The 25,385-nt window shown below is 40.7% G+C and overlaps 1 protein-coding gene across 6 annotated transcripts in view; it reads left to right on the top strand.

Annotated features, from left to right (window-relative positions):
* Positions 1-25,385, top strand: part of COBL (cordon-bleu WH2 repeat protein) — a 161,474-nt gene that overhangs the window by 26,508 nt on the left and 109,581 nt on the right. For all 6 annotated transcript variants that reach the window (XM_086740424.1, XM_086740429.1, XM_086740426.1 and 3 more), the window contains one exon: positions 17,584-17,790. In XM_086740424.1, coding sequence (XP_086596550.1) covers positions 17,584-17,790 — 207 coding nt within the window. The remainder of the gene's footprint in view (positions 1-17,583; positions 17,791-25,385) is intronic.

The raw sequence follows: 25,385 nt of genomic DNA, 5'->3' as shown, positions 1-25,385 counted from the left end.
TGTGGCCAGAGAAGGAGAAACTGGATGACCTGCAAGAGGTGGAGGGATCTCCGTGGGTTATGGAGGGAACTGCCTGCAGCTGAGAAATGAGTGGGACCTCACTGTCCCGCAGCCTCTGCTTGTGCCTCACTTGCAGGCTCCCGGGCGACCTTCCTTGACTGGAGAAACCAAGTGGAAAGTGAGGCTGCTTCTCTGCTTCTTCGTTTTAGCCAGTGGTGGTGATTATGAACTGCACTGTGCATAAATGGCAGGGTGTTGGTGGTGGGGCCTGCAGGGGTGGCCCCATGCCAGACACAGCCGGTTCCAGCCAACTCCAACGGCCGCAGCGCAGGACGCAGCTGAGCCCCTCAGCCCCAGGCGGGTGCCTCAGGGGAAGTCTGGGTGAGAAAGGGCAGAAAAAGCTGAGATGGGGGAGCAGTGGGGCTAGCACCACAGGAGGCACCATGGCTGAGCTGGTAGCGCCCTGAAGGGACTGTGGGCTGCAGAGGAGATGGGTGAGGGAGAAGGCAGGGGTGAGGAGGAAGGGGCGGCAGGAAGACATGTCCGCGCCCTGCCACTGTGCTGCCCACACCTCAGCCGCAGGACTGGCATCAACCAGCTGGCTGCTGTTGGTCAGGCGCTGGGAGAAGGATTCACCTTTCTAGTTAGATGTGCAGGCCTGTATACCTGTCCTTTAAATACACTTCCCCTCCAATTTATATCAAGAAAATATCCAGGAAGGTACTTGGAAGTATGTAGCCCTGTTTGGGCTGCGTGTGTCTGCATCTCTTCAGACTGGCTGAAGTGGAAACTGAAAAGTGGTTGAATGAATTAACTGTAGAAATTGTTACATAATACCAAATGAAGCCAGAATAAGATTTCTGTTAACATTAGTTGTTTCTTCTTTCAGTAGTGAAGGTGTTTAAGGGTTGACAGAAATTTTCTTTTTGTATGTATATGCATAATTAAAATGCAAAAGCGCACTGCTTATTTACTTGACACCAGTTCCTTGTGGATCTGAGTATGCTGATTCAAGGGAGAGACTGCTAAGTGAGCTTAAGGTTAGACTACTTTATTTTTATGACATGATTTTCTCATGTTGGCACCAATTCTTCAGTATTAATATCATACGCAGAGGTTTTTTCCCCATCCTAAGCCTGTCTCATCCTTTTCTGCAGGAGAAATGAAAAACAATAGTATGCTAGGTACTATTTTCTCATTAATATCACGAGTATAGGAAGTTTTTCCTTTTTTGTGTTTTTGTTTCAGATTTCTTCTCTTTTCAGTGCCGTCTACTACTACCAGCTATGCAGACTGAGTGTGTGAAAAGGGTGTGTGGAATTACTGTGCAAGCCCAACCCAGATATTTTCAATTGTTCAGACTCTTCCAAGTTTAAAAATAAGTGGTTAGACTTGTTATGTGACACCGTTCATATATGTTTAATTTAGTTGTCATTTGCCAAGACTATCAACATGCCAGGTGTTCAGTAAAAGATTAAACTTTTAATTCATTATTTACTTTGAGAGAAGAAGCAGTGGCGAAATGAAATTCTCACTCTTCTCTTCCTACCCCATCTCTCTGGACCTAATCCTGTGGTCAAGGACATCTGTGATAAAGCATAGCTTGCTTTTAACAGCAGCGTGGTTAGGATAATTAGAATAAGATTGATGCGTTAATGAGTCTTTGGATATTGACACAGAAATGGGACTGCTTGCAAATAGTATTTTGGCTGATCTCTGTATATGTGCACGTGTGTGCATGTGTGTGTTTGATTCACTCTGGGTGGACTTTTTGTGTTGCAGCTTACGTTAGGAGGCATCTATTTCCAGGCATTCATTTTCTGCCTTATCCAAAGCACAAAGAATACTTGATGTTTGATAGCAGGGAACACTGTTTTTGACACTTCCAGGCCAGGCAAAAGCTTCAGTGTGCTCTGTTACCATGCTTATGGGCCTAGAGACCAACTGCTCTGCCGAAAACAGAGCATCCTCTTGTGAGGATTTGATATTGACAGTATTGTCAACAAATGACTCCATGGTGTGTAAATGCCTGCAGTGTCTCCTTTCCCTAGTGCTGAGTGTAGGCGGTGATGACACACAGATGGTTACGGATCTCTCATGTGTTCTGTTATTGCATGGTAGTATTTTTGGCATATAATAGCCTACTCGATCAGAGTGGGAGAAAAGAAGTTTGGTCTAGCAGTTTCCTGAACATACCCATCCTTTGCTGGCTGATGCTGTGAGATTGAACTTAGCCTGCTAGGAGGCCTGGAGTGGCTGCAGTCTGGGTTGGAGGCATCCTTACTTTGCTAGCAGCATTCGGTGATGTCCTTCCATAGAGCAACAAGGAGCAACTAGCCCGCTTTGCTCATGCTGGTGTCAGTAGATGTCTCTAATAATTTATTTATTTAAAGTACTGTAGAGCAGTATTGTATCAGAAGTTGCACAGAAAATAAAACAATGCTACACACAAGTAGCTGAATCTAAATAATGAATGCAATTTATATAGTATTTAATCTTACTTCTCATATATTACCCCTGACTTGGAAGGAGAAGCAGCCAAGGGTGTGGGATGCTTTTGTTTCCCTGAGAGGGGAGTGCAGCAAAACATTGCACCCTTCCCACTCTGGTGTGAGTAGCCCATGCTCATTCAGCGCCATTTATCCTGGAGGGCAGGGGCTGCGTGAGCTCACGGGAGTAACTTGGACAGCATCACTCTCGTTTCTTCAGGGCTAAAATTAGACTTAGGACACAAGGTTCAGCAGTGGGTGGTGGCCTGTGGGCAGAAGCCTTGTGGTCCTAGTGGCTATGTTAGTCAAAATTCCTCCCAACTCCTCCGCCCACCTCTGGGTTTGGTTACTGTCTGCTTTTCCATTGGGTTCAGCATTTGTTTGACAGCTCAGGCTGATGAATGGTTCCTGGAGCTAAGGCTGGTTGCTGCTTACCTTCCTTCTCCAGGGCTGGGTTAATGTTTCGTTGTAGGCAGATGAGCATGGGATTAGGCACAAGTACTCTGGCACACCTGAGTTAACCAGGTAGCCCGCAGAGGAGGAATTCTGTTTTTCACGGCTGGTAAGAAACAAAAACCAAAATTTAGGTTTGAGTAATGAAAGCTACCAATGCTTTTGTTTCGCTCTGTCAATGTGTGAGCCAAACAGCAGTACTGCTTTGGGATGTGTCATGAGCCTGTGACAGCCCACTGAGTGTAAGATTTTACATGATCTGTTGTAGTGTGATAAAGAGGGCTACCAGAATCTTGAAAGAGAGCTCTTGTAAGGACATGGCTTTTAATTAACTTGACCTCTTAAGCACTCTACCTTCTGAAGGTAGAATTTTGTGGGAAAAAGTATGTTTTATTTATATAAACCAGTAAGGTTTTTTTTTTTTTTGCAGCAATTTGTACTATAAAAGGAGATGCAAGAGGGGAACAGACTTGTATGCATGGCTTTGCTATGGTCTATATTTCAAGTATGGCACTCAAACAACATTATAAACAAGATCTTATACTGGAGGTATTACTTTTGCTTCAGGAAGTGGGGAAAAATGCATATTTTGTTTTTTTTTTTTTTTTTTTTTCTAAAATAAAAGGCAGCATCTTTTTCTAGAGAATCTGGAACTCTATATTAATTTGTTGAGGGGCCAGCTCTGGCTTTCAGCTCCCTTTTCACTGTCTGTGCTCCTGGGTTCAATGTAGAAAACCTGGGACTCAGCTAAGAAAGCGAGTACCTTTTGCTTTCGTTTTGGTAGATGTCACTCCGTGTTTCTCCTGCCTTGCTGCTTTGTTTGGTTGCAGTTTGTGTTGGGCTCTGCAGAAGAGAAGTTTTTGGAGGAACCTTGCTCTGTAAGCTGCGTCCAGGATTTTCCTGGCTGGAAAGTACAATAAACATTGGAGAGGGCGCTAGATCTGCTAGCGGTTGAGTGTCCTCATCGGTGTTTGGGAAGAACAGTGCCAGCATGTGTCAAGTGAGCAACTGTTAGGCCCTGGCTCAGGGAGAGCTCTCTGTATGCTGGTAATTTCACCAATTATCACTATGCCACTGACCTTCCTATTTCAGAGGAGGTGACCAGAGAAGTTGTGGTGCAGCAGCTCCGACTTTATCTTGTGTCCTCAGGTTTCCTTGACCTGTCCAACTCATTTTAGAATCGGAAATGATACGAAGTCGGGGTGGTGATGTATGAAGATAGGCTTGTTTACTTTTTTAATTTATTTTTTTCCCTCCATTTTTTCTTCTTTTATTTTAATACATTAGCTATATTTCATACTTTCAGTTTTTGTAAGATATAGTAACAACGTACAAGAGAACTGTGCCTTTGCAGATCTAAAAGGCAGCTGGTTGGATGCCGAGGGCAGTGCCATGCCAAAGCTTCTCTAGGTGCCATGCTGCCCTTGCTCGGCTTTGTTCTGGTGCTTGAAACTTAACGTTCGGGCTGGGGGAGGCAGCAAGCGGGGCTGTCAGCACAGAGATGAAACTGAGCTCTGCTGAGGTTCTGCCAGGCTGAAAGCTTGGCTTTACGCAAGGTCAGTGGCAAAACTCCCATTGACCTGACTGAGTCCAGGATTTCTTTGCTTTGTTTTTTTTTTGTCGCTTCTGAGGAGGAAACTCTGTAGTTTATCCCTTCCAAACTCCTTTGTTTTTGTTCAGTGGTCCCAGGTAGCAGCTTTCAGATGGGACAGACACTCTTGTTTCAGCACAGTCTGCGAACAGCTTGTGTAGCCGTGCAGTCATAGAATCATAGTGCCAAACTTGAACGTGATTTTCATATAAGATGAAGTTCATTTGATGTTCTTTGCCTGTATTTTTTTTTAGAAAAAAGAAAAAAGTTTGTTTTTTTCAGCCATTGGTTTGATTTCAGTTTAGTTGACAGAGGGGAAGATAAGCATAATATTATGGCTTTTTTTAAGTCTCTGGAAAGTTGATGGCTGGTAGAGAGGAGAGGCCTCCTAACCACCCTGGCTCAGAAGACAGCTGTGGGATAAGGTCCAGGGTTGAAGACAGTATTAAGTGCTCCAGAATTGAGAAAAGCTTCAGTGAGACTTCTCACCTTTTTTGGTCTCAAAATCAGTCTAACAAGACAAGGAAGCTGAAGGAAGTCAGACATCATTAACATTGCTTTGTTTTTGACAAGGAGACAGAAATCTTTTCTCTTGGTTAAAAGTCCAGCTCTAAATTACCGTGGGTTTTGGCGCTTGCATGTGAGGTATAGGCGCCTTTTGCCACTTCTAGTATAACTATGGCAGTTCGTATTCTAAGGTAGTCTAATATGTTCTGCTTCTTGTGTGGGTTTTGTAGGCTTTGCTGAGTTTGCAGCTAGCTCAGGCATGTCTACATAATTTTGCTGTCCCTGCTGTGTTGCCCCATCAGTACTTACAGAGCAGCCTCAAGCACTGGGTTATCTCTGAGTAGCATTTAAATCTCCTAAGTGGTAGATACGTTCACTCTCTTGATAATGTTTTCTCATTTGTAACAATTCCCATGGCTTCCAGTCTGCTGATGGGGACAATGCAAGGTCTTGGGTTTACTCTGTAAAGTCCATAATGGCCCAGACTCTTGTCTGTCTCCTGTATCCTGAGCCAGTGCCCCACATCAGTAAAATGCCCAGAATAATCATCCCTGATTTGAAAGTGTGTGATAAAGAGGGAGGGTGTTTGGCTGTTTCCTCTCTCATTTGATACTGCCTGGGTGTGTTGACATGCCTGATTTATCAAGATTTTCTTCACAGTGTGCTCTAGTTTGCACTGCATGAGGCTGTTAAGTGTTCAGTTGATACCACATCCTTTTTTGTTTTGTGAGATTTAAAATCTGTTAAGGACCACATGTGCCCACAGGATACATTAAACAGATTTTTAAATGGAAGCTAACTAAACAAATGGGTTTTGCTGACATTTAAAAATCATTCAAACATTTCTGTTCTTACTTGATAAATCAAGCTTAAACTTTGTAGTCCTACTCATCAGCTGTTTGGTGTTCTAAGTGTATTTATCTGTGTTAACATTTGCAGGGTTTTTTTTCCTCAGACTTTATGTTTTTATATTAATGTAGGTCTCTACTCCTGTGTGGAGTTGGAGTTGGGTTTATTACTTTCCAATTAAGTTTATGTTTTGCTTTTAATAAATCAAAATACTCTTAATTTCAATTAAAAAAAATACCAGAAGATCAACTGAAGCAGTGTGATTTCCTGATAAAAGCACCTGTGGCATCCCAGAAATACGGAGTCTGACAACAGTTAAGAGTGTTGTGTTGTAATTGGATATTTCTTTATCTCATTGACACTGCATATTTGCTTCATTAATCTTTTTTTAATATACTGATATATATGATTTCTTACCATGTGATGTAGTATGAATTACGACTGAATTATAAATGCTGATTAAGAAGATGATTACGAGAGTAAGGAATGTCCTGGCTTAGGTCTTTTAGGGGATTTTTTTTAGTCTAAAGAGAAGCCTGTCAGGCCTGTAGTTCTGGTGCTGGCTTCTTCTGTGACATCTCATTTTCTAGAGAGTTAAAATTTACAGAATAACTGTAGATCATAGAATCAGAGAATAGTTTGGGTTGGAAGGAACATTTAAAGGCCATCTAGTCCAGCCCCCCTCCAAGGAGCAGAGACATCAGAGAGGGTAGATTCATGTCATTACTGTTCTAGATCAGGCAATTCAAAGTAAGTAAATTGTCTCCTTGTTTATCCTCCAGTGTGTCAGCAGCTCTGGACTTTTGAATACATAGGAACAGTGGGCATGCCTTGCTTTGTGTCTCTTCTGCCTGGGACCATCTAGCTTAAGAGATTAACTCTAGGTTTCAGAAGAAGCACAGATACCTTCTGGCCTACAGCCTGTAAAGACGTAGAGTTAGTTGGTATTGATTGATTTAATGTCTGCTAAGAAATATGTATTTCTAATGTTTTTGGGAAGCCCTTTTGGATCTAAGGGGTGCTGTGGAAGTTAGCCAGGATGCCTCTTTACTTTGGTCCACACCCTTTAACTTTTTGTCTGTGCGTCTTTGGTACATTAGGGTGTGTAGGTTTTCTGAAGTAACTGTAATCTTGTCACTATTTGTAGACAGCTGAATTAAAACCTTTGTCATGGAGTTAGGTGGAATAACATGGGTTTAATTCTCCAAAGAGCTGAACTCCCTCAATGACCTTTGCCTGCCTGTTTTGTAGGAGCTGTTTGTATAAGGGTGAATGAGTGAAATGAATTTCAGTAGCATACTCCTAGAGTGTTTTCATTAAATGAGAAATGATGATCTGTCTGCTCAGTTACATGTGTTAGTGTTTACCATAGATGTGCTTATTTAAGCAAGTAGTCATTCTAGGCATAATTCTTCTCCATCTGCACATCAAATGGATGCTGTTTTAAGGATGTTTCTAGTTGAAATAGGTATTGGTAGGAATACTATTCTATAGTAATGTCAGCAATTTTCCACTGAAGTACCCATTAGCTTGTAAGCATATTATAAAACTAGGAATGAGCCAGCACACTAAATCACATCAGAATTTCACTAGCTTTATATGTTGTTTTCCTCTTATTCTTTAAAAACTATTCCATCTTCTTTGTCCCTTGTAAACAGACAATAAAGAAACCACTTTACTGCAGTAGAGCCTTAACCTACAGTGTGTTCAAGCCTGTAGAGAGTGATTCTCAGTAGGTGGTAATGAGTTAAAAAGTCTACGTGCACAAAAATAGAGCAGTATGGGATACATTTGCGCAGTAATACAGTGCAAATGCACCTTGAAATTGTATTGTAATTGACAGTGCAAGTCACCACAAGAGAGTTTGTAAATCAGTGTTACTAAGCAATAAACTTTTATATTTGTTTGTTTAAATAGCCTTATTGAAGGCTATTGTTGATAAGAGATTAAGAAAAGAATCCATACTGAGATCTGAACAGCACCTATGACTTCAGGGGACATACCATACACTGCAAGTATTTCTGAGCTAGCCTCAGGGTTGCGTAATCGTATCTTTAGTCATTGACCCCTCTAGAAACAAATTATCTTCTCATTGCTTTCCTGGTTTGCTATTAATAAGCATGATGAAGACTAATGTAATTATTGGATGTTAATAAAACCTATTCCAACTAATAAGTTAGCTTTCCAGACCTGAGCATGTTTCTAGGGAGCTCACTGTGAAGTTGTGGCACCAGGCAAAGATAGTGAGATGCAAGCTGTGGCATCCTCACAAAACCACAGCAAATGGGTAGTAGAGTGAGTGCTTTTAAAGGGTACGTGTTTGCCTACAACATGCAGAGGACACAATGCCAGCAGTGAATCCAGCTTGCTTAGAAATAGCCTTGGCTTTGTTTTCATGCCAGTGTTTTCCCACAGGTGAGCATGGTTAGTAAGAATCTAGTTAGCCAATCTGGACCTGACTATAACTTAATGAATAGTGCTGAGAAATTTCACTAGTTGTCTCACCAGTTAATGATATTTTAACTTTGTGGTTTTTACAATTCAGCCACAGGATTTGCCATCTGTAGGGAACTAACTCAGTGTGCAGTGGCTGTCTGCATGGTTGTAGCCTCCTGTCTGCAAAACTAGGCATCCTTAAAACAGCTCAGTGAAGATTTGAGAGCACTGAAAACACAATAGAGTGCCCTGGCAGCAGGGCTTGGGCATATTACAGTATAAGCAGCAGCATTCTGAATGTCTCTCTAAGTACCTTTAGGATGTGAGCATGGACTTTGGGGTTTGTTGGGTTTTTTTTTGCTAATCAGTGCCATTGTGCTCAAGCATCATTAACATTAAAATAGCATTATTCTCTTTTCCTATTTAAGCATATCATGCAAAGCAGCCTGATTTTAGTCACAGGTGAAGGAACTGGATAATATTTCAGATGAGCATGAGTGTTGTGGTTTAACCACAGCCAGCAACTAAGTACCATGCAGCCGCTCACTCACCCTCCCAGGAGAATCAGAAAGAAAGGAGAACTCAGGCTGAGATAAAGACAGTTTACTAGGACAGCAAAGGAAAAGATAAAAATAATAATATATATTAATAATAATATATATAGGGATAATAAAATTATACAAAATGAACGATGCACAGTTTCTCTCCACCCAACAACTGATACAATCCATCCGCAGCAGCAATCACAGAATGGAACTGAGAGCAATCTTGGAACGATCCCAAGCAGTGATCTCAGAACAGCAATTTCCCGAGAGAGAAAGAGTTAGTTGCCCACCAGCCAACATCCCTTATATACTGAGCATGACATCTATGGTATGGAATACTTCCTTTGGCCAGTTTGGGTCAACTGTACTGGCTGTACCCCTCCCAGCTTCTTGCATCTACACATTAGTAAAATCTGGGAAGCTGCAAAAAGTCCTTGATCTCTTAGCAACAACTAATACTGATGTATTATCAGTGTTCTTCACATACCAAATCGCATACTAAATCCAAAACACAGCAGCTACTGGGAAGAAAATTAGCTTCATCCCAGCTGAAACCAGGACAATGAGCAACATGATGTTTCCGTTAATGTTTTCTTCCGTTATTATGCTTACTTGGAATGGAATGAAACTAATAGCTCAGTACTTGATAAGTGGGGAAAAAACGAGGGTGTGTGGATAGCAGAGGAAGAAGTAAAAAATACTGGTGGGAATAAGATTGGATGGCTGGTCATTGAATGGTTTCATAGAATCTTTAAGGTAAAAAAGACCTCCAAGATCATCAAGTCCAACCATCAACCTAATACCAGGTCCACTAAACCATGTCCTGGAGTACCCCATCTACACGTTCTTTGAACACCTCTGGGGATGGTGACTCCACCAGTTCCTTGGGTAGCCTGTTCCAGTGTCTGACTACTCTTTCAGTAAAGTGTTTCCTAATATCCAACCTAAACCTCCCCTGCTGCAACTTGAGGCCATTTCCTCTTGTCCTATCACTAATTACTTGAGAGAAGAGACCAACACCTGCCTCTCTACAGCCTCCTTTCAGGTAGTTGTAGAGAGCAGTGAGGTCTCTCCTCAGCCTCCTCTTCTCCAGACTAAACAATGCCAGTTCCCTCAGCCTTTCCTCATGAGACTTGTTCTCCAGACCCCTCACCAGCTTTGTTGCCCTTCTCTTGATGTGCTCCAGTACCTCAACGTCCTTCTTGTAGTGAGGGGCCCAAAACCGCACACAGTATTTAAGGTGCGGCCTCACCCGTGCTGAGTACAGGGGCACGATCACTTCCCTACTCCTGCTGACCACTGTTCCTGATGCAAGCCAGAATGCTGTTGGCCTTCTTGGCCACCTGGGCACACTGCTGGCTCATGTTTACATGCTTTGAAAGTGAGGCTTGTTAACCCAACCTCCGGTATGAAGTGTTAGTGGGGTTTTGTTTTGATCAAATCTCCCAGGCTGAAGAGTTAAAACTAATGGTGTTCTCTGACTCAGAGACGCGATAGTACCACAGTTAGCATCTCAGGAATTTTATGTTCCAAAACAGAGTAACTCATCTCTGCTTTCTTGCCTTTAACCACAAAAGACTTCTGTTTTTCTTCACCATGTGTTTCAACAGATGAGGCAAATAACTACCTAACATTAGCTGCTCTCCCATTTCATTCCTCTATACTGACGTGCAACCTGATGCAGTTGCAGATGATGGCACCAGCTCATACTGTGGTCTTTGCCACACACTGAACCTGTGGGTGGTATCTCAAAAGTCCTGTGATACAGCTATTAGGCCAGACCTTGCAGTGCTTATTCAAGCAATGTTTTCATTAACTGCAGCAGGCATCTACCCAAATCCTGGGATTTGGCTGCTTTTTAAAAGATTTTCTCTAGGGCTTGTGCTTATTTTGTTTTGGGAACTGATACAGGTAGATCTGTTAGGCTCCCTAGTGTGACTGTGGTTAATACGTGAAGGCGTTTGTGGGCTGCAGGGTTCTCATCAGTTAAAGCCCACCCCACGTACAGCTCCAACCTTGCTTTCACTCCAAGTGAGGGCTCTTTAAAGCAGCAATGGGATGAATTGCATGGCCTGTGCGCTACGGGAACTCAGGTTAGTGTGCTTATGGCTTCTTCTGACCCTAAAAAATGACTGTATCCTGAAACTGATAGGCGAACTGCTTTGTCCTGGATCTTGAAGGCACGCCTCAGTGACTGGAAGGAGGATTAGGCTTTTACTGAAAGATAATGCACCCCTAATCGGAAGTGTGGGTGATGTATTAAAAAAGTGTATTTGAGGATACCAGCCGTAGGCTAACAAATCGTTTGGCGTTCCTGCCAGAGGATGAGCTTTCGATAGTTCAGCTGCGTAGTGGCAGTGCAAGAGCCTGAATCCCGGCCAGATGGAAGCCGATTTTCTCTTGTTTGACAGCTGTGCAATGCTTCACGAGCAGCGGAGCAGCCAGGTCTCTGCTGTGTGCTGGGACACATCTCAGCCTCTCACAAAATGGATCAGATCTAGGGAAGTATCCCTGCTAGCAAGTTTTATAACCATGTGTTTATTCACCTGTACATCTGAAACTGGGAAACTGCAACACAGTGCTTTTTAATTATTGATTGGTTAAGTTTGTGAAAGTTTTGAAATAAGAGGTACAATATTAGGACCTGCTTCCGTTAGACTGTATCATCTCACCTTGACTTCTGTTTATTTTTCTTTGATTTCTCCCTTGAGCAAGCATGGTCATGCACTTCCATCCCTGCTTCCATTTCTACAAATGCTCTTATTCAGTTTGCTTCTGGTCTTTTTTTTTTTTTTTTTTTTCCTCTTCTGGCATTAAATCTTTATTTTTAAAATACGTAAAGCTGTAGGGTTTCTCAGTAGAATCAACGAGATCAAAATTATAATTAAATAGCTTTGATTTCTTTGCCAAAAACAAATTATTTTTTTTTTGTCTATTTTGGGTGACTTTATCATGCCCACGGGGGAATCATTTTCACCATGTCTATCAGTGTCATCCTGCCTTAGAAATTGAAAGATCTTTTGAAAGTAATATAGAATTCAAATAAATGTTTGAAAAGCATAAAATAATTATTTACCATAACAACCAGGGAATTCAGAGTAAAGACTGTTTTAAAAAATATATTATTCTTATTAAAAAAAATAATATGGGGAATCCTAGTTGTTTCTCTGAGCCATATGAACACAGGACTAATCCAGTTCATTAGAGCTTCATGTCTGCTGAAGATTTCAGCTGTTTAGCAAGTGCAATATTTTTGTAATATTGTAAATATTAGGACATGTTATAAAATAACACTGAAAACAAGTTACTATAAGAGTAGTATATTTTAGACCTGTAATTTACTTACTATATCTGAGACGTTTAAAGGCCTAAGTTACCCCTGTTGCACATACTTGTAATGAATCAGTACATGTTGCCTGTGAGAGGCTGTGTAAACCGGAGAATGCTCTCTGATTACATATATTTTTTTAATCCCTGTTGCCCCCCCAAAAAAAGAGCAAACTAGAAACTCAGTTTAATTGGTTAATTTAAGTGTGGCAAGGTGGAATAGAGCTCTAGTTTACAATGCCAGGCTGTCTGGCTGAACTCCTGGCTCTTTAATAGTTACAGACATTATCATGCTCACCTGACTTGTGTTCGCTATCTCTGTGGGATTTGTTTAACTTTCGTTTTCTATTTTCAAAATTCTTGAGGTGGCTTTATGTTAGTGCTAATCTATTTATTTATTTTTTGATGTTGTGTTATAATTTTTCTGAGCTGCTGCATTGAGAAGCTGGAAGGATTTTACTTATGAAGAGGAAATTTGGCATACTATTAATTCCAATATAGTCGATGTCTTTTTCCCAGCCTGTGATCTGAGTTTGCTTCGCATTGCCATGAGCAATGAAGAGGGAAAAATAAACGTCTTCTGAAGGATAGCTGCTTCGCAGGTTAGATCGCTAGGCAGAAGCAACGTCTACTGTGCTGTCTGCGTCTTGATGGTCTGGAGTATGAGGTGTGCCTCAGAACTGAGTTTCTAGTTTTGCTGCAAGTTGCCAGAGAGAGAGAGTGAGTGAAAGTATTTATCTGCTTTTTTTCCCTCAAACAGCGATGTGCATAGATTTCCCCTTAAAAGACTTAGGAGTACAATCACCTGAGAAAACATTGAAAACACTTACTTCAGTGTCTCCTGTTTTCCACCAAGGGCCACTGGTTTTGTGTACTGCACTCATCAGCAAGCACTCTCATGTTGTTTTTTTCCTCCTAATTATGAGATGGAGTGCACACGAATGTCACGGAGAAACCCTCTCCAACTGTTCCAGCCTTGCACATTGAAAAGATTGCAAATTGACTTGACGTATCAAAAATGAATGTTACACACAATTCTGCTATGTTGAGGGTTGGTTGGTTGTTCTTTTTTTAAATTTGATTTTTTTTTTTTTGTTGCGTTGTTTTTGTTTTTGTTTTTTTTTAAATTGAATGGTTAGGAAGAGAATTGTCATATAAAGGACCAGATTCTACAAACTGGTTTGGCATGGAGCTCTTACCCAATGCCTGCTGGTATCTGTGAGATGAAGTCTGCCCTGTACCTGTTAAGTTGCCGTTGTCTTACAGAGGAATCAGAGAAAATTCCTGATTTTTTTTAGCGTGGTGGAAATGTGTAGGATCACTTCTTTTTTTTTTTGTTTGGTTTGGTTTGATTTTTGTTGTTGTTGTGTTAGACCTTATCTGAAGAAAGACAACCTCTGCCATGGGATTGGAAGTCTTAGGACCAGTTCTGTTTGAACTAGAGATCATGTTTTTTCAGGATGGGATTGTAAAGTACAAGTCACATCCTATTGCTTCGTAGTTACATATTAATAAAGTATAGGTCCAAAGGGCTTGTGTTACGTTGTCTTGAAGTTCTTAATCTGGCGATACTTTTCTTTGTTTCTGTTGCATTTTTCCTATGTGCTGAACTACAGGAACGCTGGTCTTGGTCGTCGGTTTGCTTGTTGTTTTTTGTTTTTCCTTTTCTGTTTTGCGAAGCCCGATTCTGTTACCGAGAGCAGTGCTGGTGGGTTATTTATATATTCTGCCTAACTATTTCATGACTATATGCATTTTTTTCAGCTTACAGTAAAGTGAGATGAACTATTTCAGGCCTTGGTAGGAGGCAGTGTACATTTGTATAGTAGAATCAGCTGCTTGTTGTTACCCTGTCTCCTTATCCAAGGCTGGATTGAAGCGTTCGTGTAACCGTGAGTGAATCATCGATGTTGAAGTGTTCCCACTTGTAACTTCATCCACAGACTAATAGCAGGTAGGGAGGCTTAACAAGTATCTCGGTACTGTGCACAGTGAAAGATTTTTGTGGAAAAAAAAATTGCCATTGGGCTAAATTAAATTTGAATTTAGCTCGCACTGAAGAATGGTGTGCAACCTTTTTATAGTATGTTGTGTTTATGGCGTGGAAAGTACCCATGCTTAATACAGGCTTTTGAATCACACACTTTTGCTGGGCATTATTTTAGTGGGGGAACAAAAAGGCTTTTATTATGGGGTGCTTTTGTACTGTCCTTTATAACCATTGTAGCTCAGGCAGAGAAAGCTGAATTCTTTCTCTAACTTGCAATCAATAGTATTAACAAGCTTCTCATCACCTTCTGACTGCAGTTGCTGGAACCTGTCAGAAAGCAGCTGCTTCTGCAGAGCTGTGGATTTTCAGTTTGTGGTTCATGGAGCTACTTTCTACTACTGAGATATTTCAGCAAGTTGGCTAGGAAATGCAAATCTGTGCCACGTGTCGCTCTGCAGATGTGAACTTTGAAGAGATCTGTTTCCACTGAAGCAGTTTGAAATTTCTCATTTGGAAAATGTTGAAAACCAGGCATTTAAAGCAGTCGCAGTATTTCAAGAGACTGTGTAGTTGCTATTGTGGAAAAGTTCGTATGAGGTCACCTGAACTGTTTCTTGGTTAGAGACACTGTAGTGGGAATGTTTTACTTTTTCTGATGTCTCTGAAGGAAATGGACCTGCACTGTCCTTTCTGCACAAAAGAAAAGGAGGATTGTAGTATCTAAAAGACCCTGACCGTGTCATGCCAAAAAGAGTACACAGTCACATATTTCATGGAAGTGAAGTGAACGTTGCTGGTCAATGTGTAGCTGGTGCTTTTGATGGTGTGATGCCTGATTTCCTGACACATGCCCCTGGCCCCAAGCAGTGTTGTACAAGGTCTGAAACTGTAGAATTGGCTGTAAAGAGTACTTTAAAAGTGATCAAATAAAAACTGCACTCCTATTTCAGAGCTATAAATTGGTATTAAGGTGTCTGACCTTGTTTATCTGTTCCTTCAGAAAACCAGATGCAGCTCTATGTTATCGCTAGGGAGCATACGTATGTGTAGCATACTCCCAATTTACTTCCAACTCCTTCCTCAGCTTCAGAACTCAGTCATTCTTCATTTCTCCCCTGAAGTTTCAAGTCTCTTCAGTTTCATCTGGTTTCAGTTTCATGTTTATTTTATTACTTTGTTTCTTCTGCCTCTGTTCACTATGAGGTCTGGAATTTACAAGTCCAGGTAAAACATAATTTGAAAAAAAAAATAGTTCTGTCAGATTTAGGATGCTTGCCTGCTTCTTTTCTTCCCACCCTCTTTCATACTTTGTATTGGAGATTGTCCCCCATGTTATAGGACAAGCTTTTAAAAACAAAACAAAAAGCTTAAGAAACAAGTTGATGTGAATCTCTGTAGTTACTTAGATTGATGCAGTTGATGTTATGGGGGGCAAGAATTATATCATTTGTAAGTTGATCTAAAGTCCTTCAATGTTGCACCACATGTTTGTAAAACTATGTTGGCATGATCTGGATTTATGCAAAACTCCTGTGTTTCTCACCGCCTGCTTACAAATAACAACTGTAGCCAAACATAAAGGGATCTGAGCAGAAAATGAATCAAATTTTATTTTTTTTTTTTTTGTCTTTTATAGACGAGTAAATAAACTAAGGGTTTGGTTCACGGACATATAGAAAGTCAAGGTAGTTTGACAAACAATGAAGCCTTGAACTTTTTTATCATTGCCTCCACGGAGAGCAGCGTAGGAGCTGTAAGTTAGTGACTGATGACTGCATGACTTATTGGGTGTATATAGGTTAAAACATGAACGCTCTGGGAAATTTCCCATGGAAGAAAAATGGCTGTATGCTAGTAAATATGGCAGTAGCTCTCCCTGCGTATTTGTAGAGAATGCTATCTGTTATGCACCCAGGAAAGGAGAGGAAGTATCTGCATCACTGCTAATCTTGGTGTCCTGCTGAGGTCTTGCTGAAATGTGCATTTTCAGGGCAGTGTAGTCATTTTTTTTCAAGTTGAGATATGTCATGGAAATTATTGGTGAAATGGAAATACTGATTAAAAAGGGTAGAAGATTTGAATTGTTTCTGAACTCTGATGTGATGAAGCTCTTACTTTTTTCCTCTGCCAGGAATTTACCTTGGTAATCCAAACTGTGTATTTAGGCTTTTTATCTGTAAGAATACAGTTTGTCTCTAATGAAAAAAGAGTTTGGTTTGGTGTTAATCCTATCCAGTTTTTTGTTTTCTCCCCCTCCCCCCCATGCACTTTTGCCCTTGGCTTTGCAGGCTTTTAAGGGTTAGAGTACTTTTTATATACTCTTCTTTTTCTGGACCTCTATGTTGTTCGCAGAGTGAAAATGATGTGCAGAATCATAATCTTGTCTTGTCCTGCACCCTAAAACCAGGCAGATTAAAAAATGCAGGCAGTAAGCCTAGGTAATAATTTCTCCGTAAATATTTTACTGCTTTTTCCATCTGTTACACTAAAATTTGACTTAAACTAGACATAAATCTAGTGAGAAGAGGTCACTGGGATATTAGTCATCAGAATTAATCCTCTTAGACATGTGCTTGGTACGAGGCCAGCTATTCGGAACTTTAACAGCACACATATGTTGCGTATCTGTCTGGCAGCTTGCCAATGAAGAAAACTTTGAGTGTGTGGTGGTTTTATATCTCTGTAAAGTGCACTGCTTGTTTGGTGCAAGTTGGTGCAGCTTTTCTGTATGTCACCCATGGCACATAGCCTGCTACTGAAGAAAGAGTTCTCTTCAGGGTGCTTGCAAAGAGCTGTAGTTTCTTAGTATTGCGTGGTAAGAAGCGGTATCATTCATGGTTGACCTTTTCATGGTGCTTCCCTATGAAGTACGGCGAGCCAAATTTAATACTACTTACTCAGAGCAGAGGAAGAGACAATATTTCAAGTGGAGTAATACTATGGAACCCAAATATAGCTGAATGAAACCTCACCCTGCCTCTGCTCCTGCCGTTCTGACTTGGAGGAGATATTCGTTTACATAAATACAACTCTTTCTTGAGTCAGGTCTGGACTGGACCCAGCATTTCTCTTTCTCTCTTCATAGAAGCAGGCTTCATACTCAACAGAATAATGATTATTTCATATCCTAATTATGGATCTGATTCATCCCCTGGGACATGGAAGGCAAACAGTAGGAGTGAGTACATCATTAAAAAATTAGCGTATTTTTAGAGAGGAGGTAAAAATAAAATGCAACTCCATTAAAAAGTTTCATGTTAAAGAAAAATGGCTTGCATTAGAGGGACTTTTCAAAACAGTCTGAGGTTATTGCTGAAATAACATATTTTCTTATTAACATGTTTATATTTTGCTTGTGAGAAATTCTTAATTTTCTTCTTGCTTCTATTTCTCAAGGAGAAGAATGAAAGCTCGTGCTCCTCCTCCACCAAATCAACCTTCTGCAGCAAGTAGAGTTCACAGTGAGCACAAATCACCTGCAGAGACAGCTGTAATTTCTGATCAGAACCTTGTGAGCATGAAGGAGAACATGATAAACAGATCGGTGGACTTCACAGTCATTTTACCCAGCGGGGTGGAGCAGAAGAGCACAGTACAAGGAAGGTAAGGCTTTGATTAGCTCCCGCTTTCTGAAGCCCTCTGTTCCCAGTGGGATATTTGTTAATGTCTTTCTTTTGGAGTTGATATTGCTTCTCTGCCATGCTTCTCTCTGCGTTTTAGGCAGCTGTTGTACAAGAGAGTCCTGAGAGCCACGTATAAAGGACCCTCTCTGCTGGGGCAGGAAGGATTTAGCAGCTATTGTGTCGCTGTTTTCCCATGCATCACCCTTTGCATGTGTATAGCCACTGGGCTAGTCTTAGGTCGTATCACCTCTCATCATACAGAAGGGTTTTGGTGCAGTGGAAGTAGGTGCTGCTGGCAAACAGCAATCCTGATAGCATGCCTGTCTGGAGTCATGCCGAGAAGCAAGCTGCAACGATGAATGATTCGTCACATTTGGAGATCCTGCCTTCACAAATACATTGCGATTGTGTAGACAGCAAAGCATCTGCTGGTATTTAGGAAGCCTTTTCTGTGTAAAAGTGGAATTTTTTCGTTGGTGTTTTTTTTTTTTTTTTTTTTTCCACAGGAAGAGAGAGAAGTTCTACTGGTCACTGCGTACAATCAAAGGCAAATTGTGTTGAAAAGGCAGTGTTGAGACAATTTTCCTTACCATAGGAGCTCTTCCTTCTCCTTTCCTGTTTTGAAAGATGGAAACTTAGTACTTTAAGAAAGAATTTGGAAGAGTTTTGAAAATGGGTCCAGTGTTGTAGTGAAACAGTAGCAAACATTGATGTGGTCAGCAGTGGTCATGAAACCGTAGAAAGTGGTAATACCAGATTAGGAGGATATGTAGGTACCTGTTGATAAATCAGGGCCTGTACTTATTTTACATTTGGGGTTTGCAGTAGTTAGTCAACGTTCCTGTAAACTACTCTTCTTGGTCTGATATATTAGTCTATTTTGACTGTCTGTTAGTGTGTTTTGATGGCTGAGGAGGATGTCTACAGCAGCGTATGGTCTCTGGTACTTCATTCTTCCCCCTACTTATAAAAGTTACTGTTCACTTAGCCACTCTCAGGAGACTAGTGCAACTTGCGTGGGTCAGCTCCAAAGTTAGAGTGATATGAAAGGTTTTAAAGGAAAGCAGTGCTTATCAGAGCTCTCAAATTATACATTTAGTGATTGAGTTTTTATGGGGAGATTTGGATTTAATGAGAGAAAGAAGAGAACAGGCTTGGAAAGTAGAACAGGACATAAAGCTCCCTGGCTGTTAGATCCCAAAGAAAGCTGGTATTTCACTGGCAAATGCAATCCACCTGCGAGCTAACAAAAGGCTAATCTTCATGCAGCATTTTGTATAGAGACATACATAATAGCCATATGGTTAGAAAATATTTTCCTTTACCTCAGAAAAACCACCAAAAACAAACACTCCAAGAGTGCTACAAGAGTGATGTTCTAATGCAACCTTTTGAAGAACATGCAAGCTACAGGGACAAAAAACAAATGTGAAATCCCTGAACAGTAAACATTCTCTCTCGCACAGGTATTTATTATCACTACCATTGCCATCACATACACTAAGACTGAGTATTTTGATTATTAGAGTCTTTAGTTGTGGAGTAAAACCTGAAAGAAATGTCAAAAATTTAAACCGTAGATGTTTCTGTGAGGTTATTTATATCATCTACGCTAAGCACCCAAAATGTTCTCGCTGTTGTTCAGTGAAGGGGCCTACTTCTCTCCACTGGCTGCATGCCAGGCGAGGCCCTTGATTTAGGTGGCAGTTAGATTCCTACTTGTGCTAATCTGCTAATCTGAATATCACCAGTGCCTAATGTAGGTAGTAGGTGTTCTCCCTCAGTGCTGTCTTGAGCACTTGGAGTTGAGAGTTAATGACAAACGTCAGGTACTGATAGCCAGCTGTGCAAAGTGGAAGATTTTGGAAAGCGTGGAGGGGAGTAAATCATCCTGACAAGTTATGAAATAAGAAATTATTACAATGGCATCAGTCTGTGAACAGACCTGATGTATGCTGCTATTCTTTCTAACCACTGGAAAATGAAATTTTCTGTACATTAACACTATTTACATTTTTAGGGATGTGGAATACAAAAAAAAAAAAAGGCAAGAGCATCTGACTGATTGTTTTAATTCTCCAAGTTTGGATGAGAGCCCAGGCTTTATCATCTTTTTGCATTGTTTTGACATTGCAAACTGGACAGCTACAAAGTGCAATAATACTTAGAGGTAAATTTTTAATGATAAAGATACTGAATTTTTTTAAAAAGTGTTTAATTTAGTTTGAAGCAAATATGGGAGCCAGTGCAGGTAATAAATTTTTTTCCCCTGTTTGCTCTTTTTAGCTATGGTGATATCATGGAAGGACATTTCAGACAAATTCTGCTGTCTTTTATACTGCTATAAATCTTCAGTTTTTTCACCACTATCATTAAAACTGCATTCTGCAAAATCTGCTTTTGGGTACCCTGGGGAAACAGCTTTTCTGTTGCAGAAAAATTTGCAAAACCTTGCCCTGGGCATCATCATAATGAAAAATAATTCTGTAGTTTCAGGAAAGAAGTTCACAGAACAATGAAGTACACTAGAGAGTGTTTGAAAATATAACTACTGTATTTAATTAGTATCACTTAAAGTCATTATAAATGAATCAAGTTAGAAGTCAGAATAATCTCTTTCAATGTGTTCATTGTATGCAAGCAAAGCAGCATGTTGTTAATTTTACTTTGTTCTCTCTATATAGAAAGTTCCTATAAATAGCAAGAGGGCAGAAAATTGTCATTAAATCTCCTTGAAAGACAGTTCAAGAAAACAAGAAAATGTGTGATATTTAAAGGTATTTTATTTGAATCTGGAATTTTTAAGTAGATTTATTTATAAAAGTTAACTCAAGGTGACAGTCTGTCTTTAAGAGTTTATTGCCATCTTGTAACACACAATTTATTCCAGATTTTTGAAATATGTAATGCAGATTTTAAGACTGTCGTAGTTTAGCCCTGATCGGGACCAGACTACGCAGTCTCTCTCTTTCACTCCTCCCACCCTCTGAGAGAATAGGGAGAGAGAATATAAGAAAAAAAAACTTGAGGTTTGAGGTAAGGACAGGGAGAGATCATCAAAGTTACCATTATGGGCAGAACAGACTCGTCTTAGGGAAAACTATTCATTTATTACTAAAACCAAGGCAGGATAATGAGACAGAAAACAAGATGACCTCCCTCCATCCCTCCCTCTTCCCAGGCTTAACATTATCTCTACTACCTCCCCTCCTGAGCGGCACAGGGGGAAGAGAGAATGGGGGTTATGGTCAGTTCATCACGCGTTGTTTTACGCCGCTGCTTCATCGTCGGGGGAAGAACTCCTCACATTCCTCCCCTGCTCCTTCATGGGGTCCCTCCCACGGACCACAGTCCTTCGTGAAACTGCTCCAGCGTGGGTCATCTCTTCTGCGGGGTGCAGTCCCTCCAGAACGGCTGCCCCAGCAGGCCCCCCACGGGCCACAGCCCTTCAGGCATCCACCTCCCCCAGCGTGGGGTCCTCCATGGGCTGCAGGTGGATCTCTGCTCCTCTGTGGACCTCCATGGGCTGCAGGGGGACAATCTGCTCCACCATGGGCTGCACCACAGGCTGCAGGGGAATCTTGGCCAGGAGCCGCATTACTCCTCCCCCTCCTTCTTCACTGACCTTGGCATCTGCAGTCGTTCCTCTCACAAGAAATTATTCACAACAGGCTGGCAGACGCCTCTCAGGTTCTCTTCACATCTCATCTCCTCTCCACTTCTTGCAGCCAGGCTGGGCCGAGTTGGGCCCAGTCGGCTGCCCAGCGGGAGGCCAGAGGGTGAGGGCTGCAAGGCCCACAAGGCTCGCGCCTCCCTATCTCTGCCTCTGCTCAGCATCTTCACATCTTCTCCTTTTTTTTCTGTTTTTCCCCTTCTTAAATACGTTATCACAGAGGTGTTACCAGGACACATTCTGTCACCAATTGGCTCGGCCTTGGCCAGCAGTGGGTCCGCCAAGTCCACTGGACAAAGGGGAACAACTTCTAGAAGCTTCATACAGGACAAGACTTACTGCTGTTCCAGGGCTTGACAGTCCTCGTGGTAAAAAAATGTTCACTTGTATCTAAATGGAGTTTCGTATGTTGGCACTTGTCTCTTGCCTCTCGTCCTCTTGCTCTTCACCACTGAGAAGACTCTCTGGCTCTGTAACCCTACTGGTTGATACTTCTAGACAGCAACAAGATCTCCCTTCACCATTCTCCATCCTAAGGCTAAACAAACCCAGTCCTCTGTTTCTTCTTGTGTGTCGTCTTGATATTCCTTCTGTGGACCTGCTCAATTATGAAAAACAAGAGCCAAATATGCATGAGTAAAATAAGAAAAGAAATATAAAGTATTTATGAATATCTCTTTATCATGCTTCCAGTATTTTTTGATGCAGTTTGCTGTTATTGTATACATTTCTGGTTGTGTAGAGAAACATAGTATTTTCATGAAGTATCTGTTGTGCTTTGGAGCATGAGAACATAGTAATGACTACTGCTGTTTTCTGTTTTTAAATGCAGATAGTGAAAGCATCAGAGACTTCAGGTCACCCCCTCTACACTACTGTTTTTCTTTTGCAATCAGTTGTCACTTTAGATTCCTAATGTGTGTTTGTCATTGACCTAAATGAAGAAGATTTCTTTCCTTCAGTTTGAGATTTTTTTGATGGGCATTTGTAGCATGAAAGTAGAGGGCCATAGGAAAGTAAGTGTCATTTGATAGAGTACAGTTTTATCCTACACATTTATTTCCTAGATGTACAAGGCTGTATTTTATAACAGTTCAATCTGTGTATTCCCTAGGGGATTAGGCTAAGCCACACCCAAACCAACTCAGTTGTTTTGTGCTTCTTAAACTATAGATGTCTTTGCTGCATTTTACTAGTGAACAACAGGATACAGGTGGTCTGAGACACTCAAACTGGATCAGGACTTCAACCTGATAAACACTACTGACACAATAGTTTTCTTTACTGTCCAGAATTGGTGTTAAATGTCAAACAGCTTAGTAATGGAATATCAGGACAAAGTCGAAGTACTCTCTTCTGCTAAGAATAGTTTTCTGGACCATCTTGTCTGAATGTTAAACTGGGTTCATCCTCTGGTTTTATTTCTATACTCTAGTATTTGCTTACCAGTCATTAGTGTTTGGTGTATGTCGTAGAGTGTTTGTTCTCTCCACCCAAACTTCACCAACATCTTATTGAAATAAGTAAGTAATATGTTTCTTAGTGGAATAGTTGGAAAGGCATGAGACATTTGACTTGTTAATTTTAGCTTTAGATTTAGTCCTTTATGATAAGATTTGCCTGAATTTCAAAACAGAATATGCTACCAGATCTCAAAAGCAGGTTAAGATAAAGTGCAAATACGTCTAGAATGAGATGGAAGTGAAGGAAGGACCGACTCTGCATCTTCCAAGAGCCATAATCAACCCAAGGTTAGAAAGAGAAGTTGGTCTAGATTAGTACATGACTCTGTACCATGCTCTTGCTGTGTTTAGTGTCTCTCTTCTGTCTTCTGTGCGTGGCATATACATAGAGTTACTTGAAATAACTCCCATTTAAAATAAAGCTTAACTGTATTACAGTTTAGAAGGAAAATTTTTCCAGTTGGTGAAATTGAAATCTCATATAACTTCCATGCCAGGACTTCCCAGCTCTCTTACTTCTCTGGAAACACATGAATTTTGAATTTTTTTTGTAGAACTCCTCCTCGCCTCCCCCTTTTATCCTTTTGAAGTTTTGTGGAAGTTGTTTTCCCAAATTTACATTTTTGGAAAAGCATACTGTTCACTTCAAAGTTGTTTCAAAAGCATCAGAGATATTGCTTAATTTGTACTCCTACATGGTACAGGTGAAGCTTGGGGATGCTTTTCGTGGAACAGTTGTGTATTGTGTGCAGCGTGGCTCAGGGATGTTCCAGACTTCCTTAAGTGTTGCATTTAACACACACCTGCTCTATAATCAGCAATAAGATCAAACCTCAAATTTGGCTGGATTTTTTAAATGTTCATTGTCTGGGCAAATTTGTTTAACCTGTATGACTGTCTCCAACCTGTTTTCTCAGATGGCTGATGTGAATTCTAATCTTGTTGCAATTGTGATACTGTTACTGCTGAGCATACTTAATTATTTCACTGTAAGGTGCATGGAATCATAAACTGTTCTTTTGATGAATTTTTTTTTAAAAAAAAAGTCTTTTTCAAGTGCTGTTCTTTATTTTAAAGTGTTTTTAATAAAATAGTTTACATGAGGTGAGATAACTGTCCAAATTTGAATGAATTATCACAATATTATGCACTACAGAAATATACTGGCGTTCCACTTTAGAAACGTCTGGTGCATAGAACACCATGCATTGTGGTTCTGGCAGTTTATTTGCTTTTCTCTGAAACAATAAGATTGAGGGGGGAAAAACACATGCAAATTTCACTTTAAAAGAAATATGTCTGTAAACAGACAAGCTGAGATCTGTATCAGGCAGACTGACACTTTTTAAAATGCTCACTGCTGCACAGCATAATGAGTATTCATGCAAATATCAGTGTAGGTGGGGTTCTCCTATAGTTTGGACTTAGTGTGTGTAAATGTTTCTTTTAGCTTGTGCCATTTTACACATGAATTAAACATGGTTGTGAAATAGACATTTGCAACTTGACGACAGTGCCAGAATAAGTCATCAAGAAACGACCTGATTGGTTTTGATTTAGATGCTGCATGTTTCTGTTTAGATGCTCTATATGTTAGCTTGAAATAGGTTACTGTAAGGAAGGTACTTTCTCATCTTTTGCACAGGAAGAGCTCTCACCTACATGTTTTAGTCTTTTACCTGTTAATAAAGGATTGTTCTTGTTTTCCATTCTCATTGTCTTTGCCATTAGCTCTCCAAGGTTCTTCACCAACTTCTTGAGCAGTTGTTGACCAAAAACATATACATAGTAAGAAGATGGGCAGCCCCCCCCAGAGTTGTTTCCTAGATGCTGACAGCTTGCAGTTGAAGGGTAGTTCTTGAACTACAGATGTAATGGTGGTAGCTAATAACCTGTGAAGGATTTTATTTTCCCTGGATTTGCTCGCACTTTGAATCTGTATACAGTTTTTCCAGTTTACACATTAGAAGAGATGCCAGTTCCTTTGGCAAATACGCTGTCTATGCACTTATTTTCACTTCTGCTAGAAGAAAAGTATCCTGTGTATATGATGGGCTTCAGATGTGGCTGGTACTTTTTTCAGCCTGTGTTGTTTTGTTGATGAGAGATAGTGGATCTACTGTGTCAGGCAGTATCAAGCTCCAGTGAATGTTGAGTTATTAACACAAAACAGTACCTCTGTGTAGTTACGTGGAGTAAGAGAGGGGCAGTGACTGACTCTTTAAACCTCATGATTTAAGAATCGTATCTGCAACAGGAGTTCTTGATAATGCAAGTCCTTGAAACCAGGTGTTTTTATACAGGGTTAATATTCTCACCAAAATAAATATGGAAGGGGTCTCTTGTACTTGGAAATATTGCTGGTGCCAAATGGATTGCGGGGGGGGGGAGGAGGTGGAACTCAAAGTTGTGAGGTGGAAAAAGAAATCCTGTCTCCCT

The sequence above is a fragment of the Chlamydotis macqueenii genome, chromosome 2, assembly GCF_036417535.1.
Source record: "Chlamydotis macqueenii isolate bChlMac1 chromosome 2, bChlMac1.mat, whole genome shotgun sequence".
Lineage (NCBI taxonomy): Eukaryota > Metazoa > Chordata > Aves > Otidiformes > Otididae > Chlamydotis > Chlamydotis macqueenii.
Note: the sequence above shows the minus strand (reverse complement) of the source record. Positions and strands in the feature narration are given on the sequence as shown.